The sequence below is a fragment of the Equus quagga genome, chromosome 8 (assembly GCF_021613505.1).
Source record: "Equus quagga isolate Etosha38 chromosome 8, UCLA_HA_Equagga_1.0, whole genome shotgun sequence".
In the NCBI taxonomy this organism is placed as follows: domain Eukaryota; kingdom Metazoa; phylum Chordata; class Mammalia; order Perissodactyla; family Equidae; genus Equus; species Equus quagga.
The window spans coordinates 85,445,187-85,464,628 of record NC_060274.1 but is presented as its reverse complement, the minus strand read 5'-3'; the positions used below and the strand labels follow the sequence as shown (position 1 = coordinate 85,464,628).

Here is a 19,442-nt window from a genome sequence, read left to right as displayed (position 1 = left end):
TACCTCAAAACAAAAAACATCTACAAAGATGTTCCTAGAATCCTAGAAATATTCTAGAAATACTTAGAACAGGAGAAAATTGTTAACAGCAAAATTGGGAACAATCTTTGCACTAAAGAAGCAAACAACAGTATACACAGAAATGCAATATTAAATAATAATTTGAAAGGACCAATATATGGACTATATCAAAATATGGGAATGCTTATATGAAATAATAACTGAATAAAGACCCCAAATAATAGGAATACAACTTTGTAAATGTGTACTTTTTTTTAGTCAAAGGAGCATTTGGAGGAAGAAATAGTTGAGATTTTGATATTGTTCTTTTTTCAACCTGTAAAGCTACCTAAGATTTTTATTTTTAAGCAAAACAAGATAGCACTGTCTTTCTGGATGAAAGTACACTTAAATCAAGGCTCAGCTCCTCCATGGGAGAGGAGGTTCCAACCTTCAGTACAGCAGAGAGATTAAAGTGACTAGATGTGATGGGTGGGATCCACATCCCAGGGGAAAGGCAAACATCTTCCCTAGGAGGCAGTGCTGAAGGGATAGTCTGCATCACTTCAGGCTCAGCCAAAAGAGGAAAATCAGACACTGTTTCCTTCCAGTATCATCTCAAATCATGAGGAAAACCACTATACAATCAAAACATTCTCATTTTTTAAAAACAAGGGATAACAATATCCTTATTTTTTTTATTTTTACAAAGAAGAAAAAAACAAAAGAAGTTACTGTACCTTTCCAATGAATTATGAATCGGTACAATAGGATGTTTCATCTTTAAAAGAAGCAAAGAAATGAAAGTTTACATGTTAAACTTCCAACAGAGTAGATTAGTTTTATCACATATGAAAGCGGTAAATACAGCTACAACATATACTGCCCCACTCAACAGGAACATCCTCCCAAAAGAAAAGCATCATTGATACCAACCAGTCCATCATATTTATTCAAATAAGGGTACCCAAATGTCTAAGGAAAAGGAAGATGACCTTTCGAAGGACCTAATTATTACAGCCAAACCCTCGGTGGCTGGCTTTCTTGTAATTTCAGTCATGCTCATTAAACACTAATAAATACCAGACTATGATGCAGCATTGTATCAAACACTGGAAGTATAAAGGTAAACAGTATGGGGCTCCTGCCCTTAAGGTAATTTCAATATAGAGTAAGACTGATATAGGGGTATGCATAAAGGAGGAGCTCTTAGCCCAATTTAGGAAATCAGGGAAAAAGAGATTAAATCTTGAAGGACAAATGAGAGCTAACCAGGGAAAGATAGGGAAGAAGGGCATTCTTGGCACTGGGGGGAGCTACAAAGATATCGGGGGAGCTACAAGCAGTTAATACGTTCAAACCAGGTAATGACAGAGAAAGAAGCTGGGATGTAGGAAGGGGCTAAGAAGTTTTGACTTTAACCTGTAGGCAACAAGGGAGCCACTGAAAAGTTTGGGTAAAGTGGTCCAATTTACACAGCACGAACAGAAATATCACCAGCTGCCTGGAGGGGTGAGGCTGAAGGAGACTAGTTGGAACGCCTACTACAAATCTCAGCAAGGCCTACCAGACAAGGGGGCTGGAAAGAAGAGACATCAGAGACGTGTTTAGGTGGTAAAACTGCCAAAAATAATTGACTGGATATGGTGGACTGAGGGCAGATATAAAAGCTGACATAAGGAAAGTCCACTAAAAATATGTCTTTATCAGTTGCCAAATGGGGATGGAGGACATAGCTCAGTACATCACTTCCTTAACTTTTCAGTTTTTCATTATGCCCTGAGGCAGCCAAGCTCAGCTAGATTGTTACCTTGTTGGACTTGAGCATGGCCAGCTGTGGTGATCCTGGGGGCGTGCGATAGAGAAGCTCAGAGGTGAAGGCTGCATTTGCGATCTGCATGCATTCTTCCAAAGTCTTCAGAAAAGTATTGCAGGTTGATTTCAGCAGGGTTCCCACATCAATTCCCTCCTACGAAACAACGAGAGTGGAAGACTCCTTTACCTTGCCAAAAAAGAAAAAGCCCAATTGTGGAATGTCCTTAAAGGTCTTTATCCACAACATACGTGCTCACCTATTCTGCTGGAAAAATATGTACATCAGTTATGGAAGAAAAAGACTGAGTGAGTCCAATCTATCCTTTAACCATACACAAGCCTTACCCTCAATCTGACACTTCACTCACCCACCACTCCAGCTGAAGGCACCAACTTCTTTCAACTCAACAATATTATATGCCAGCACTGTGGCAGAGCCCTCCTGGAGCTTCCAGTCTGTAAGGGGTGGCAGACATGAAATAGGGAATCACATGGACTGAAGACCAGTGGGATAAATGGAAAACTGCCTCCCATTGCCTGAGTAAAATAAGGTTCTATAACAGAAGCATTAGAAACCACAGATCATGCATTGTTTGCTTTCAGAATGGGTTTTTTGGCTTTCAGTACAGGTGAGTCTAAGAGGTGTCAGCAACTGGAATTCTTTTCAACAGCGAATCATTTTTTCCTCCAAGTTATTTTACGTGTTTTGGGTGTTGTTCCTCTGGATATTGATATTGATAAGTTGTTTAGGAAACTGAGGACACACCTTGACTAGAGGTAACGGTGACGGTAATGGTTGACTGTGACAGTAACCACGTCTCAGTGGTGTTAAAGTAACCAGATTTGGCCCAAGATGGAGTCACTCATGCTAAACCTCACGTCAGCAAATCAAAAACTTAACTAAGTTTTTATGTTCGGCTCTCCCAGAGAAGAAAGGCCCAGGTCAACCAACCAGCACTTGCCTGCTCAGCACGAGCACCTAACCTAGGTCCAGGACTGCCCTTTGCTCCACGTGCAGAAAGCAGCCCTGCTTTAACCAGTTGGCAAAATGCTCAGGATAACTTCCTTGTTCCTGTTCACCTTGGTCTATAAAAATCTCTAGCCTTGTATAGCTCTTCAGAGCTCATTTCCATCTGCTAGATTGGATGTTGCTTGATTCATGAGTCACTGAATGAAGCCAATAAGATCTTTAAACCTTACTCAGTTGAATTTTGCTCTTTAATAGCGGCCTCTATATTTCCCTCAATTTTGTATTTCTAACAAGCTAGCAGGTGATGTTACTGGTTGTGGATCACTGTGATTCTGACACCAATTACAATGTATGTTTTTTTCCTACATCATCAAACAATTCTCCAACGCCAGCTGGGTGTCCTACAATTCAACTAAATCCTGACACCATCTACCTGGAGACGTTGTCAGATCTCACAGGTTACGAGCTCTGTTCTGCAACACTGTCCCCACCCCCCACTTCAGACACCAGTGCCAAGTCCAGGTTGTCACCTGTGCTTCTAACTGACCCACTGGAGACTGGAAATTTCAATGACCTCTCCGTGCGTTTGATTAATCTGCTAGAGGGCTCACAGAACTCAGAAAAACATTTTACTTACTAGATTACCAGTTTATTATAAAAGGACATAACTCAGGAACAGCCAGATAGAAGCAATGCATAGGGCAAGGTATGTGAGAAGGTGCTTGGAGAGTCCATGCTCCCTGAACACGCCACTTTCCCTGCATCTCCACCTGTTCACCAACTCAGGCGCTCTCGGAACCTCATGCTTCAGGTTATGGAAGCTTCAATCAATACACAGGCACGACTGATTAAATCACTGGCCACTGGTGACTGAACTCAATCTCCAGCCCCTCTCCTCTCCCAGGAGGTGGGGGGTGGGACTGAAATCTCCAACCTCTAATCACATGGTAGGGTCTGCTGTCAACCCGAAGTCACCTCATCAACATAACAAAAGACACCTTCATCTCTCATCACAGGAAGTCCCAAGGGTTTTAGGAGCTCTATGCCAGGAACTGGGAAAAGACCAAATATATATTTCTTATAAATCACAATATCACAACCACAGTTTCAGTTCCCTAGGCACTTACTATAAGCACTTTCTTGAATTTTAAAAATTAAGAATTACAGCTACCCTTCCCTCTAGACCAGGGCTTCTCTACCCCAGCACTACTGACATTTGGGCTAGCTAACTTCTGGAGTGGGAAAGTACGTGGTGTGGCTCCCCCATCCATTGGAGGATGTTAAGCAGCATCCTGGCCTCTACTCCCTAGATGCCAAAAGCACTCCCTCAGCCATGACAACCAAAAATGTCTTCAGACACTGCCAGATGTCTCCTGAGGGCAAAACTGTTCTGGGTTGAGAAGCAGTGCTCTGCACAAAAAACATCCCAAGAGGAGAACTGAACTGTTTTTTGGTAACCTCCCCTTCCCCTCCCCTTCCCCCAGGCATTGTCTGTACACAATAGGCAGTTGCTGAAACAATAAGAGACCAAAAGGAACTGAATGAGAGTTAAATTACCTTCGCTAGAAAAACTCAAAGCACGCATACTATCAGTAGCTTAGTGTTCTTCTATTACCTAAGAAAAGTGACTTAAAACCATTAATTATAATCTTCAGATTCTTCACTTTATAGGCATTGTTTTTTAGGCTATAACTTCTTTGAGAGAAGAGCAGAGACCCTCTCTGGTTAATGTGAGCCATTCAATACATAGGTTAACACTAGATAGATCTGTTAATATACGTTTTAGGGTGAGTGAATGACAACTTTATTAATAAAGGTTAAAAAATCACAATCCCTGCTGATGATGGAGAGAAAAAAAGCTGTGTCTCCATCTTTGAAAGCACCATCTATACGAAAGCACAACAATTACTATAGTGAAATAAAATCCTGTTACAGTCTCATCAAAAGTAACAGATATGCATCACTGATAGACACAATGTTGGCATCTTAGTAGCCACACCTATAGAAATGGCTCTGCTAGACAGGTAAGACTGCATTTTAAAAAGTAATGCAAACTGGGGAGAAACATATTTTAGTACATCAGTACTAAAGTTAAACGGTTCAAACGTTATCAATGAATTAATCTTGAATTCATTCCAGAAAGGAAAACTACAGTCATGCACCACATAAGGAAGCTTCAGTCAACAACAAACCACACATACAGCGGCGGTCCCCTAAGATTACTACCATACAGCCTACATGTGTAGCAGGCTAGACCATCTAGGTTTGTGCAAGTACACGCTATGATTTTCACATGATGACAAAATCACCTAATGATGCATTTCTCAGAATGTATCCCTGTCATTAAGCAACACATGACTGTATATGCTTCCACGTGCTGAAATGCACACATTTCTTCTCCTTGTTGAATTTTGTTACTGTTTTTCTCCGAAGAACAGTAAATTCCAAGATAGGGATTATGTAAGAGTAAGCATCACGTGTAAGCACATCTGGCACCACTTTTCATCTGGCTGAGACAAATAATATTTTACCTCGGAACTGGACACACCGGTTGTGGTCACTTCTTTTGTTTTATCTACTTGCTGAACAAGGAGGTCACAGTAGAGTCTTAGTTCTGACATTTTCGTTTTCAAGTTTTCAGTGTTTTCAGCAAACTCTAAATAACAAAATGATGATATGTAATTATTAGAATGAACAAACGACTTACTAGGTAGTATACGATACAGAGAGTGGAATATATAACCTGTGCCTAAAGTCAGATGTTTATAGTACGGGTTACAGATATGAACAGGTAAAGATGTGGGAGCAAGAAAAACATAAAAAGGAGATTTCCAATCTTTTGAAGTAATCTACATTATTTCTTGAGCCAACATATTGAATGATCACCCGTATGGGAAGGAGACAGCATACTTCTGATCCACTTGTGTCAGAACTGGGAGCAGAACCAAGGGTTCTGAGTTTTGGTCTCAGTTTTGCCACAGTGTTCCCTATCTGTAAAGTGAAGCCACAGCTATCTACCTGCTAAAATAGCTCAACACTGGGAAACCTTGTTCTGTAACGTGCAATTACCACTAATAAGACGGCTCCTTAATTCAGAGGACTGGCCCAGCATGCTGCCTGTCAAGGCTAATGGCACCCTCTGGGCACCTGCTGCTCCCTTATGAGCATGGCACTCCAGCCACCCTGGCGCTGACGGCTCAGCTACAATCACTACCGCCTGTTTTCTTCTCCACGAAAAAGCCGCATGTTACCTCCTGATCTGAGCCAAAGCTGACAATGTCTGGAATTTGGTCCTGATTTAGCATTTAAAAAACCAACAAAGAGGCCAATTTTTCTGTTAAGCACATCTGTCATGAGAAAGGAACCGGAAAACACTTTTTCCCTGAGGCCCCTCTCTCCCACCAACCTCTTCAGCTGTAGAGGCTGAAGAATACTGGGTTAAGCAGGTGGGGAGGCGGCGACTAGGGCTGAGGCAGTAAGCCCTGGCATTCTTGATCCAGTCCAACAGAAAATTGTGTCATGATTCTCAGGAGACCTAATGATACCCAGTTAACGAGCATTAAGCAGTAGCAATGTGACAATTAAGTAGCCATCCCACTCGAGGGAAAGGGAGGCGAAAGCAAAGTGTTACTGCAGAGAACACCTGACCCAAAGCTTCTCTGGCTCAGCTACTCTTCACCAAAGGCCAACTTTGTGCCAGCCTGGGTCCTAGACAGCTTCATGTCATCACTAAGGCTCAGGGTAATCCTTCTAAGGTAGGTCGGTTATTACCTCTTTTTAAAATATGAGTAAACTGAGGATTAGAGAGGTTAGGTGACCTATGCCAAGGCCACAAAGCCAGTAACCCGCAAAGCCATAGTTGGACCCCAGTTGTATCTGGCTCCAAAGCCTGCAATCTTTCTACTACGACATGCTAAGAAAGAAGAGTTAGACACAGACTGTGGTTTAAATTCCTGAGATATATAGCATTTGAAGGGTACAAAAAGCTAGCTAGGTGGTCAGAGGCAAGATAACAAATATGGGAACCCAGAGATGCCAGCAGATGATTCCCAAGGTTCCCAGACCAGAGGACAATCAATACTTGCCTTTTTCCTTCTGGGTCCTACTGTCTGTGAGGCAAGCCTTGGCTGACCCCAGGGCTACCAGCCACCGCTGTCTCTCAGCCACACTTCTGGCCTTCAGGTAGAAATACTGTTCCCCAGGGATTATCAGGTCCATGCGTGTGTTATCTACAGAATGAACTGCGAGCAAGGCAGAGAGAGGTCAGAAACCTAGAAGACCCCTATCTAGGTAGCCTCTACCCCACCCAAATTCTTGAGCTCAACTGGTGCCAGTCACTGAAGGCTTCTGCCAAGAGAGGATGCCAACTCTTACTACCTCTCCTAGTTTATTTATCTCTTCCTAGACACCTCTGCTGATGAAGAGGGAAAACCCTGAAATTGGCTCCAAGGTATCACCAAGACTTTGGCCTTAAAAAAGGCTTGCCCAATTCTCCTCAGGATCTTTTATCAGAATAGAGAAGGAATCTCTCTTTTGGCTTGTGTGTGTAAAGTACGCTGCTCTGAGGCCAAAAAGGCTTGCATGCCAACAAGTAAGGGTATGTTCTTTATCTCCTTGGGTTTACTGAAAAGCAATGAAGAATATAGTATTTTTCCTTTTCTACTTTCCTTTATAAATCAAATCAAAAGTGTGAGAACTCTCTCAGAGCCTTTCAGGAGAATAAACAAACAAACCACATTCTCCTTCACCCTCCAGGCGCCAAATTCCCTTCTAATCTGTTCCTGAGCTACATCTTTTCTGCATGTCTCAAGATTCCCAAAACCAAGAAGTAAAGGCTATTTGTAGGTCTGTTAGGTGTTTTCTTGTTTTGTTTTGAGTATGTGGTGGTGGTGAGAAGGTGTGTCTGTCCTGATTTAGACATAAAAGTGTTTGATGCTGCAGTAAAAAGACTTAGTAAGATTTACAAAGAGCCACTGGCCCCAGGTGAGCAGGTGACCAAGAAATAAGCACTGGATGTGTGGTTAAGCACAGGGCTCTCATTTATTCTGACTACCTCTTCATCGACTTCCTTGTAAAAACTGGCTGCAGTTTTAGGTCTCATTTGCAAGGCTTTCTTTTGGATCATAACATTATGTATCTCTGTGTATGGACGCAGGGGAGAAAGGAACACAGAGGTCAGTACCTTTTCATATGGGGGGTAGGAAGGGAGGGAGACAGAAAGAAAAACAAAACTCGCAAGTCTCTTGGTTTCTCACCTTGAATTTCACAGACCGCCATTTGGATACTCCCTTTGCAACCTTTCCAGGCATCTTCAGGAGAATCATAATAGGATAATATCCCTCCACAGAGAAGGAACCATCGAGGCTGCCAACCTGAAAACAGAAGCAAGAGCATGGTCTCAATTACTGCCTGCGTGAACAGAGGAATAGGACCTAACAAGGATGCTGGGTCCCAGCTCCAAGGAGCTTACATTCCAGGGGAAATTCTAAGGGCAAGAAGTAGGTTAGAAAAGGCCTCTATGTTTGATTTTCATAAAATTAAAAACACCCATCCACAGAGGCATATATTTTTACTCACAAAATGTATAGAAGTCTGGAATGATCAGCAACAAACACAGTGATGATTCTCTAGGTAACGGAATTACTGATGATTTTTATTCCCTTTTTTTTCCTAATATAGTACAATAATCTGTGGTTTTTAATTTTTATAAGATAAAAGATTATTGTTTCCTGAACATTATTGTTATCATGCACTTGCTCTCTTCCTCTCTGGTTAGGAAAAAATATCCCAGACTTAGAAATGAGGCAAAATATTATATTGCCCTTCCAACATCATATAGAGTGATGCGTAATAAGCCCGCCTAGGGTCATGTGACCCCTAGGAAAAGGTAACTGTGACTTACTATTTAGTATTGATCCACTAAAATGGAATAATCTTAAAACATTCAAGGGCTTAACTACTTTTACTTTGGAGAATTTCAGGGGACAAACAACATAAAAAATATACATCATATCAAGTCCTCTTACACCATCTATATTCTAGTCAAACCAAATTTACTTGCTGTATTCCTGCTTCCAGGCTTTTGTTCAAGCTGCTCTTCTTCCCAAAATGTCATCCCCGACTATCTCTGCAATAAGCCTCACCAGTCTCTATTCAAGATTATATTGCAGGTTCTAGCCAGGGCAATTAGGGTACAAAATGCAATAAAAGGCACCCACATTAGAAAGGAAGAAGCAAATCTACCTCTATTAGCAGACATGCTCTTGTATATTTTTAAAAAAAACAAAACGCTAAGGAACTCACTAAAAAAACTATTAGAAAAATGAGTTCAGCAAGGTTGTAAGACATAAGACCAAGATACAAATATTGATTGTTTCATTTCTATACAGATGCAATGAACAATCTGAAAGTGAAATAAAACAACTCCATTTACAACACCAAAAAGAATAAAATACTTAGAAATAAAATTAACAAAAGAAGCATAAACTTTTATACTCTGAAAACTACAAAGTATTGTTCAAAGAAATTAAAGATTTGAAGATCATTATTCCAAAACTGTTACCAGCTTGTTCTTTTCTCACATTGTACAAATGTCTCTTTACTTAATTGACAGCAATTGTTTGCAAAATTCACTTTTTTCAGTTCAACTAATGTTGAATAGATATTTTTTCAATGAGCATAATTTTCTTCAAAAAATGCGCTTATATTTAGATCTAAAATGGCATAGCTCATGTTAATTTTGTACTATATTTTCTTTTTATCTCACAACAGCCACTATTTTTAAATCAAAATTTCTAAATGGAGATGTTCTTATTCTTTTAAAGATGCAAACTAAAAAAGTGATTACTTGTGAGTCATACTCATGTCTGACGAAAAAATACTGTAGTTTCCCTTCCTTTTTACTCAGCAGCCTTGTGACAAGTAGCTCACCCAAACACATCACTAAAAACAAAAGAGCCCTGTATTCCATTAAAAAGATACTTAAAATTTTTTTTAATGTTTACTTTCCAATTTACAGACAGTGAAATTTCTTCTTTGGTTAACAGTTCTGAGTTTTGATAAATGCATAGTCCTGTAATAATCACCATAATAATCAAGACAATAAAATTCCATTATCCTCCCCCCAAAATTCTCTTGTGCTATCCCCTTTGCAGTCAAGCCCTCCCCCCACACTTTACCACTGGCCAACCACTGTTGTGTTTTGATTTTAAGTAGACAATATTTTCTAATTTTCTTGGAGACTTGCTCTTTCACCCATGGGTTACTTAGAAGTGTACTGTTCAACTTCCTAATGTTTGGGGATTTCCCACGTTTCTGTCACTGATTTCTAGTTTACTTCTGTTAAAGACACAGAACATTCTTTTACATTTGGCAGCGTTTCTACTATAGCCCAGAATATGGTCAATCTTAGTGAATGTTCCATGTGCCTTTGAAAAAAATGCAGTATTCTGCTATTGTTTGGGGGATTATTCTATAAATGTCAATTAGGTCAAGCTGGTTGATAGTGTTCAGATCTTCTGTTTCTTTGGATGATTTATGCCTATCTATTGTATAGATTATTGAAAGAAGAATGCTGATGTTTTCAAGTGTAATTGTGGATCTATGTTTCCTTTCAGTTCTACCAGTTTTTGCTCCATATATTTTGACGTTCTGTTTTTAGATGTATACACATTTAGGATTCCAATGTCTTTTTGATGGAATGATCCTTTTATAATTATGCAATGTTTTCCTTATCTCTTGCAATTTTCCCTGCTCTGAAGTCTACTTTGTCTAATATTAATATAGCCAATTCAGCTTTCTTTTGATTAGTGTTTGCATGGTACACCTTTTCCTATCCTTTTAATTTTTTTTTGCTTTTTAAAAAGGCTTTAATTTTTTATAGCAGTTTTAGGTTTAAAATAAAATTGAGAGGGAGGTACAGAGATTCCTCACATGGCCCCTGCCCCTACACTTGCACAGCTTTCCCCATTATCAACATCACTGACCAGAGGGTATATATTTTTACCATTTACACTGACACATCACAATCATCCAAAGTCCACAGTTTACCTTAGTGTTCACTCTTGGTGTTGTACATTCTGTGGGTTTGGACAAATGTATAATGATATATATCCATCATTATTCATCTTCCACCATAACCTCTGACCCCCAGCAACCACTGATCTTTTTATTGTCTCCTAATTGCCTTTTCCAGAATGTCATATAGTTGGAACCAAACAGGATGCCTTTGCAGATTGGCTTCTTTCACTTACTAACATGCACTTAAGTTTCCTCCATGTCTTTTCAGGGCTCGACAGCTCATTTCTTTTAAGCACTGAGTAAGATTCCATTGTCTGGATGTACCACAGTTTATTTATCCATTCACCTACTGAAGGACATCTTGGCTGCTTCCAAGTTTTGGCAATTGTGAATAAAGCTTCTATAAAGATCTTTGTATAGGTTTATTTTTTAATCAAGTCCTTCATTTTCTTACTGTTGAGTTTTAAGTTTTCTGTATATTTTGAATAACAGTCCTTTATATGTCTTTTACAAATATTTTCTCTCAGTCTGAGATTTGCCTTCTAATTCTCTCAATACTGTCTTTCACAGAGCAGTGTTTTTAATTTAATGAAGTCCAGCTTATCAATTATTTCTTTCATGGATTGTGTCTTTGGGACTGTACCTAAAAAGGCATCAAAATATCCAAGGTCATCTAGGTCTTCTCCCATGTTATCTTCTAGGAGTTTTATAGTTTTTTGCGTTTTACATTTAGGGCTATGATCTATTCTGAGTTAATTTTGGTGAAAGGTGTAAGGTCTGTATCTGGATTCACTTTTTCACATGTGGATGTCGAGTTGTTCCAGTACCATTTGTTGAAGACACTATCTTTGCTCCATTGTATTGCCTTTGCTCCTTTGTCAAAGAGTTGATTGTATTTACGTGGGTCTAACTCTAGGCTCTCTTTTCTATTCCACTGATCTGTCTATTCCTTCACCAATACCATGCAACATTGATTATTGTAGCTTTACAGTAAGTTGTATAGTGTCAATCATTAAACTTTGTTCTTCTCCTTCAATATTGTGTTGGCTATTCTGAGTCTTTTGCCTCTCCAAATAAACTTTAGAATCAGTTTGTCGATATTCATAAAATAACTTACTGGGAGGCCAGCCCTGTAGCATAGTGGTTAAGCAGCGCGCTCTGCTTCAGTGGCCTGGTTCACAGGTTCAGATCCCGGGCACAGACCTACACCACTCATCAGCCACGCTGTGGTGGCAACTCACATATACAGTGGAGAAAGACTGGCACAGACATTAGCTCTAGGCTAAAATTTCTCAGTAAAAAAAAAAAAAAACAAAAAACTGAGATTTTTTACTATGATTGCATTGAATTTACACATCAACTTAGGAAGAACTGATATCTTGACAATATTGAGTCTTTCTATTCACAAACATGAAATGTCTCTCTATTTATTTAGCTCTTCTTTGATTTCATTCACCAGTTTTGTAGTTTTCCTCATACAGATCTTGTACATATTTTGCTAGATTTATACTTAAGTATTTCATTTTTGGGGGGTCCTAATGTAAATGGTATTGTTTTAAATTTCAAATTCCACTTGTTCATTGCCAGTATATAGGAAAGTAATTGACTTTTGCACATTAACTTTGTATTCTACAACCTTGCTATAATTGCTTACAGCCAGTTTTTTGTCAGTTCTTTTGGATTTCCTACATAGGCGATCAATTCTTCTGTGAACAAAGACTGTTTTATGTATCACTTCCCAATCTTGTACTTTTAAAAAAAATTTTATTTCCTTTTCTTGCATTAGTGGATTAGCAAAAACTTCCAGTACGATGTTAAAAAGAAGTGGCTAGCGGAGACATCTTTGCTTTGTACCTGATCTTTGTGGGAGAGCTTCCAATTTCTCACCATTAAGTATGATGTCAGCTGTAGGCTTTTTGCAGACAGTCTTCATCAAGTTGAGAAAGTTCTCCCGCATTCCTAGTTTGTTGAATTTTTATCATGAATGAGTGAATTGTCAAATGCTTTTTCTGTATCTATTTATACGATCATGTGGCTTTCCTTTTTTATAGTCTGTTAATGCGATGGATTATATTAACTGATTTTCTAATGTTGAACCAACCTTGCATATCTGGGACAAATTCTAATTGGTTATGGTGTACAATTCTTTTTATACATTTTTGGATTTGATCTGTTGATATTTTATTGAGAATTTTTACATCTATGTTCATATATCTTGTTATTTTTAACCTCTCCATATCTCTGTGTTTAAAGTAGGGTTTTCATAGACAGCACATAGTTTGGGCTGGTTTTTTTTTTAAATCATATCTGACAATCTAGTGTCTTTTCATTCATCTGTTTAGACCACTTACATTTAATATATTATCAATATGGTTGGAGTTATGGCCACTGCTTTATTTTTCTGATTGCGTCCTGTTTTGTTTGTTTTTTGTTGGTTACTTTGTTCCTCCCTTTCCTTCCTTCTTCTAAATTATATGATTCTATTTTAATTTACCTATTGGATTTTCTGCTATATCTCTTGGTATTTTTTCATTGGCTGCTCTAGGGCTTATGAAATACATATCTAACATTTCAGCCTACTTAGAATTAACATTTTACCATTTCAAACAAAACATACAAGCCTAAAACCATGAGCCCTTTTAGCCTTCCCCCTTTTTGTTACAGTCATCATATGTATTGTATTTATATACAATGAACACCCCCACTGACAATGTTATAATTTTTGCTTCTAACAGTCATACATATTTTAAAGAACTCAGGATGAGAAAAGCAGTCTATTATACTTACCCAGATATTTACAATTTCTGTTGCTCTTCCTTTAGTCTTGATATTCTATGTTTCCCCTGGTATCATTTCCCTTCAGCTTAAAGAACTACCTTTCCCGTTTCTTTATTACAGTTTTTCTTCATCTAAAGATGTTTTTATTTTGCCTTAACTCTTTTTTTTTCTGCTTTATCTCCCCAAAACCCCCTCGTACACAGTTGTGTATCTTAGTTGCAGGTTCTTCTAGTTGTGGGATGTGGGATGCCACCTCAACGTGGCCTGATGAGCAGTGCCATGTCCGCGCCCAGGATCCGAACCAGTGAAACCCTGGGCTGCCACAGCAGACCACGTGAACTTAACCACTCGGCCACGGAGCCGGCCCCTGCCTTAACTCTTAAAGATTTCATTTGATATAGAATTCTATGTTGACAATTCTTTTCTTTCAGCACTTTAAAGATGTTGTTCCATGGTCTTCTAGCCTCCACATTTTCTGATAAGAAATCCCAGATATTGAAATTGTTTCCCTATATTTATTGTGTCTTTTCACTCTTGCTGCTTTTGAGACTTTTTGTTAGTTTTCAGCAGTTTCATCACCATGTGTGTAGGTATATCTTCCTTTGAGTTTATGCTTCTTGGAGTTTGCTGAGCTTCTTGAATCTGTAAATTTGTAGCTTTCACCTAATTTGGGAAGTTTTCAGAAAGCTATTTTTTTAAACGCTTTTTCTTCACCAATGTCTTTCTCATTTCCCCTTCTTTTTCCAATGCCAGAATGTTAGATCTCTTCTTATTGACACACAGATACCAGAGGTTTTATTCACTTTTTCCCCCAATCTTTTTTCTCTGTTCTTCACAGTGGATAATTTCTCTTGATTTATCTTCAAGTTCATGGATTCTTTCCTGTGTCATCTGTATTCTATTGAGCCCTATCTACTGAGTGATTTTTTTTTAAATTTCAGATATCACATCTTTTGTTCTAAAATGTCCATTTATTCCTTTTTAATAGTTTATCTTTCTGTGCCAAGAATCCTACCTTTCCATTTGTTTCCAGAGTGTTAATCTTTATCACGTTAGTTGTTCAATTTTTGTCTTCCTTTGTCTGCCTGCTATCACATACTTTTCAGAGTCCTCAGGTAGTTGCTTTTCGTGCTTTGTTCAGAGCTTTTAGTTGTAACCAGTGGGAGAGAGGCTACCACGGGCTTACTCCATCTTGGCCCAATAACACTCTTAAATAGGAAAACTAGTAAGATGCCTACTAAATGAAATGTCAGTCTCATGTTAGATTACATCACTCTGCCTATAAACCCATCACAGTTTCTTCAGAACTTCTGCCAATTAGGTGTCACGGGAAGCCAGAAGTTTACAATCTCACTGTTTAACAGAAAAAAAAAAAACAGATAAAAAGAAAACATCAATACACTGTGAATTTTTTAAAATCCATAATGAAATGCTGTTGTGCAGAAGTGTAGAAAAACACAAGAAGGGGCTATTTAAATCCGTTATAAAGAAATAAGTCAAAAGTAAAGAAAAAAGTGAAGGAAAGGTGCTTTTTTCATCAAACATAAGAGGAAAGAAATAGTGACCACAATTCAGCAGGTATACAATGGGAGAAGCAAAGGGCTGAAGAAGCCCCTAACTTCTTTCAGCTTCAGCCTCCTTTTCTACAGAATTACAGCATGAGCTTAATAGACTCTACCAGTCTCCTTCAGCTTTCAAAACCTGTAAAGCTCCATCTAAATACAAAGTAACAGGAAACTCACTTCTTTTGCAGAATCTATTTAAAGAGAAAGTAACTAACATCAAGAAAATAAAGGGAGATTAAATTTCTTGATAGCATTGACAATCTTTCTGAGGTGGTAAATCAAGACCTAATTTATTCCCCAGAAACTATGGCTGCTGTGTTCATACTATATATATTATATGATGGTTATAATACATTATATTACAGATGTTATATAGATATGTTAACAGTTTAAAAAACTGCCCTTTTTAAATTGAAGCAGAGCACAGTTATTGACCCCTGACCTCCATAGCCTTGGTGTCTTCCACTGTCCTGCCCTAGGTGCTCTGCCATACTCAACCCCATCAGAGCCCTCCCCCATAACTCAGCTTCCCTGGGGGAGCTCCAGACAGGACAGTGGCTAACAAAGCCTTGGGTTCCTCTGCCAGGTCACTCGGTAAGGAGGAGGGAAGAAGAGACATCCCTAATAGAAAAGATAATAACCGAGCATTAGCTAAATTATAGGCTTCTTAATTTACCATTAATTAATTAATAAAGCATTTTTTGAGCACTTATAATTTGCCAGGCTTAGAGAAAAGATGATCCCAGCTCTCAAAGAATGACAGCCTAGGGGACGGCTCCCTGGCACAGTGGGTAAGTTCGGCATGCTCTGCTTCAGTGGCCTGGGTTCGTGGGTTCGGATCCTGGGTTCGGACCCACACCACTTGTCAAGCCATGTGTGGCGGCCCCACATACAAAACAGAGGAAGGAAGACTGGCTCAGATATTAGCTCAGGGTTAATCTTCCTCAAGCCAAAAAAGAGGAAGATTGGCAACAGATGTTAGCTTAGAGTGAATCTTCCTCACCAAAAAAAAAAGTCTAGTTGGGAGTCAGGCATGCAGATGGTGAGGAGACTAAGTATAATTACAATATATTACATCAAATTCTCTTTAGAATCTTCTGTTAGAGCCTGCTGTAAGTCACCTCTCCGGTGTGCTTTGGACTACCAAACTAGATATTTATTTGTTATACTCATTTGTTCTGAGCAATGTCTCTTATATGTCCCACCATCACCTTACTCAAGAGAACATTAATCAATTTTTGTGGGAACCAAAAGTAAAGACCAGTGGTACACAGATTTACATGATCTGTAATCATCATTCATCTAAAAGAATGACTATCATAGGACTGCAGAGTCAATTCCAAAATTCTGATGGTTTATTTGAATCTCTTCCTTCATAATTTATACCCCTCCAACTTCCAAAAGGAAAACTTAAGGAATTCAGGATACATATACTCTCAGAAGCCATGAAGAACCAAAATTTGCACACAGACAATACAAACAAACTGAATTTTTCTGGCATTATTAATCCAAACAGCTACCCAGTTAACTTACCCTTAAATAACTATGTACCAGGCAGGTTCATATGTGTTATCCATTTCATCTTTATAATAAACTTAGTATGGCTATTATTCTTGCTGTCATCTTAAAACTGAGGCTCAGGGAGATTAAGTAACTGTTCAAGGCGTCAGTACTAGGAAGCAGCAGAGCAAAGGCTTGAACTCAGGGCTTTCTGACTCCAATCTTTTGCACTTAAGCATTCAAACACACCGGCCCATGGCCCTGTCACTGAAACCATGAATAAAGAGCTGACCATTGGATATCCTCATGCAAAAGATGAAGACCCTTACCACCCATTATACACAAAAATTAATTCAAAATGATCAAAGACCTAAGTGTAAGAGCTAAAATCATAAAAACTTTTAGAAAAAACATAGGAATAAATCTTTATGACCTTGGGTTAGGCAATGGTTCTTTGATATCACACTAAAATCACTGGTAATAAAAAAAATTGATAAATTGGACATCAAAATCAAAACCTTTTGTGCTGCAAATGATACCATCAAGAAAGTGAAGGACAATCTACAGAATAGGAAAAAATATTTGCAAATCATATATCTGATAAGGAACCTATATCCAGAATAAAAACTCTTACAATTACATAATGAAAAAATAAACAACTTAATTAACAAATGAGCAAAGGATGTAAATAAATAGACATTTCTCCAAAGAAGATATACAAATGGCTAATAAGCACATGAAAAGATGATCAACATCATTAGTCATTAGGAAAATATAAATCAAAACCACAATGAGATACCACTTCACACTCACTAGGATGGATATAGTAAAAAAGACAGACAACAAGTACTGGTAGAGAATGTGGAGAAATAGGAATCTTCTTTCATTACTGATGAGAATGTAAAATGGCGCAGCCACTTCAGAAAACAGTTTGGCTGTTCCCCAAACTGTTAAAAGAGTTACCATATGATCCAGCAATTCCACTCCTAGGTTTATACTCAAGAGAAATGAAAACACGTCCACACAAAAACTAGACACAAATGTTCACAGCACCATTATTCAGAATAACCACACACACACACACACACACACAAAGAACCACCTAAATATGTCCATCAATTGATGAAAGGTAAACAAAATATGGTATATCCATACATGGAAAATTATTTGTTAATAGAAAGGAATGAAGTACTGATACATGCTACAACACTGACGAACCCAAAAACATTGTCCTGTGCAAAAGAAGCCAGTCCCAAAAGATGACATAATGTATAATTCCATTTATATAAATGTCTAGAATAGGCAAATTTATACAGACAGAAGAGTAGCGGTTGCCACAGGAAAGAGCGGGTGGGGTAGGAGTGATTACTAATGGGTACTGGGTTTCTTTTTGGGATAATGCAAATGTTCTAAAATTGACGGTGGTGATGGTTACACTCTGTAAATATACTAAAAACCACTGACTAGCACACTTTAAATGGGCGAAATTTATGATAGGTGAATTATTATCTCAATAAAGATGTCAAAAAACAGCAACAAAAAAGGTTGACCAGCGGTTGTAAGACCATGAGAATCTTGCTCTGGATCCCTCACATTCCAGATGTCCTCTCGGCATTGTTTACACAGCACAAACATATATGGGCAAGAGTCACCTTCTCCACCTGGGGGGTAAGCAAAACTATAGCATCTCCTCAGACAACCATCTGGTCAGCATGATGCAAGCTTGTGTTATTTTTGGAATGCAGTGCTGCAATGTGCTTTGCCCTAACCTGCTGGAGGGGCCCAAGAAGCCTGCAGCTGGCTGGAGCTTATGGCAGCAGCCCTCCTATCTGCTGAGTGGGCAGTGGAAAGGGACCTAAAACTGCAAAGCAGAAAGCTCACAGCACAGCTCAGACAATTTCCTTGTGACAAAACATATGCACAACACTGGGCAAAGCCTTCCTTACTCCTCAACTCTTCCCCACCTCCACCCCCAAATAGTCTGCCATTCTAGGTCAACATACTTTAAATATAGGTACATTATGAATCAGCTAGAATTACATAATGATGGAGCAGGAAGGGCCTTTAGAAGTATTACGTAATGGAGCATTGACTCTGGAGCCAGTGACTGTGTGACCTTAGGCCAGTTCCTCCACCTTTCTGTGTCTCAAGGTCTTCATCTGGAAAATGGGAATAATGAAGGCAACTGCTTCTTAAAACCGCTGTGAAGATTAAATGAGCTAATGCATGTAAAATGTTTAGAATGGTGCCTGGAACATTATACGTGTTAAGTTTTTTACTAGTCTTATAAATATTAACTGGTAAATCTCATCATTTTTATGGAGGAAGAACTAACGCTCGGAGTGGTAACGTGACTGCAGCTGGCAGTGACAGAGCTGGTATCAGACTTGAGGTCTCTGACTCCTCAACTAGTGTTCCACTACAGAGCATTAATGTATCACCATGCATGTATACCATCCCTTGACTAAAGATACAATACCAACATACAGCGCCTAGCACTGTGTCTCACATAATATAGGTGTCTGTGACATGTTTAATCCATTCTCTTTCCATTCCAGACTTAATCTAACATCTGGAGATAGGTTTGACAATAAATCCCAGAGCGTCCAATGTTCTGCTGCTCAAAAGGTGGGATGGCTCAGGACTTTTGAAGAAAATACACATCAGCTCTCTTTTTCCTTTAATTTTCCTCTGACGGAGCACAGGGTACCTGAGTATGCCTAACACATTAGGGAACAGAGACTTTTCTTCCTTTCTCTTTCTGTATTTTAGCCGTATACTCATGCTAGCAATTT

At 38.8% G+C, this 19,442-nt stretch overlaps 1 protein-coding gene across 3 annotated transcripts in view; it reads right to left on the bottom strand.

Moving 5' to 3' along the window:
- PLEKHA8 (pleckstrin homology domain containing A8) overlaps positions 1-19,442 on the bottom strand; it is a 45,611-nt gene that overhangs the window by 22,842 nt on the left and 3,327 nt on the right. For all 3 annotated transcript variants that reach the window (XM_046670144.1, XM_046670146.1, XM_046670145.1), the window contains exons 2-6: positions 8,041-8,157; positions 6,871-7,026; positions 5,317-5,441; positions 1,811-1,969; positions 741-781 (exon numbers count right to left, since the gene is read on the bottom strand). In XM_046670144.1, coding sequence (XP_046526100.1) covers positions 741-781; positions 1,811-1,969; positions 5,317-5,441; positions 6,871-7,026; positions 8,041-8,157 — 598 coding nt within the window. The remainder of the gene's footprint in view (positions 1-740; positions 782-1,810; positions 1,970-5,316; positions 5,442-6,870; positions 7,027-8,040; positions 8,158-19,442) is intronic.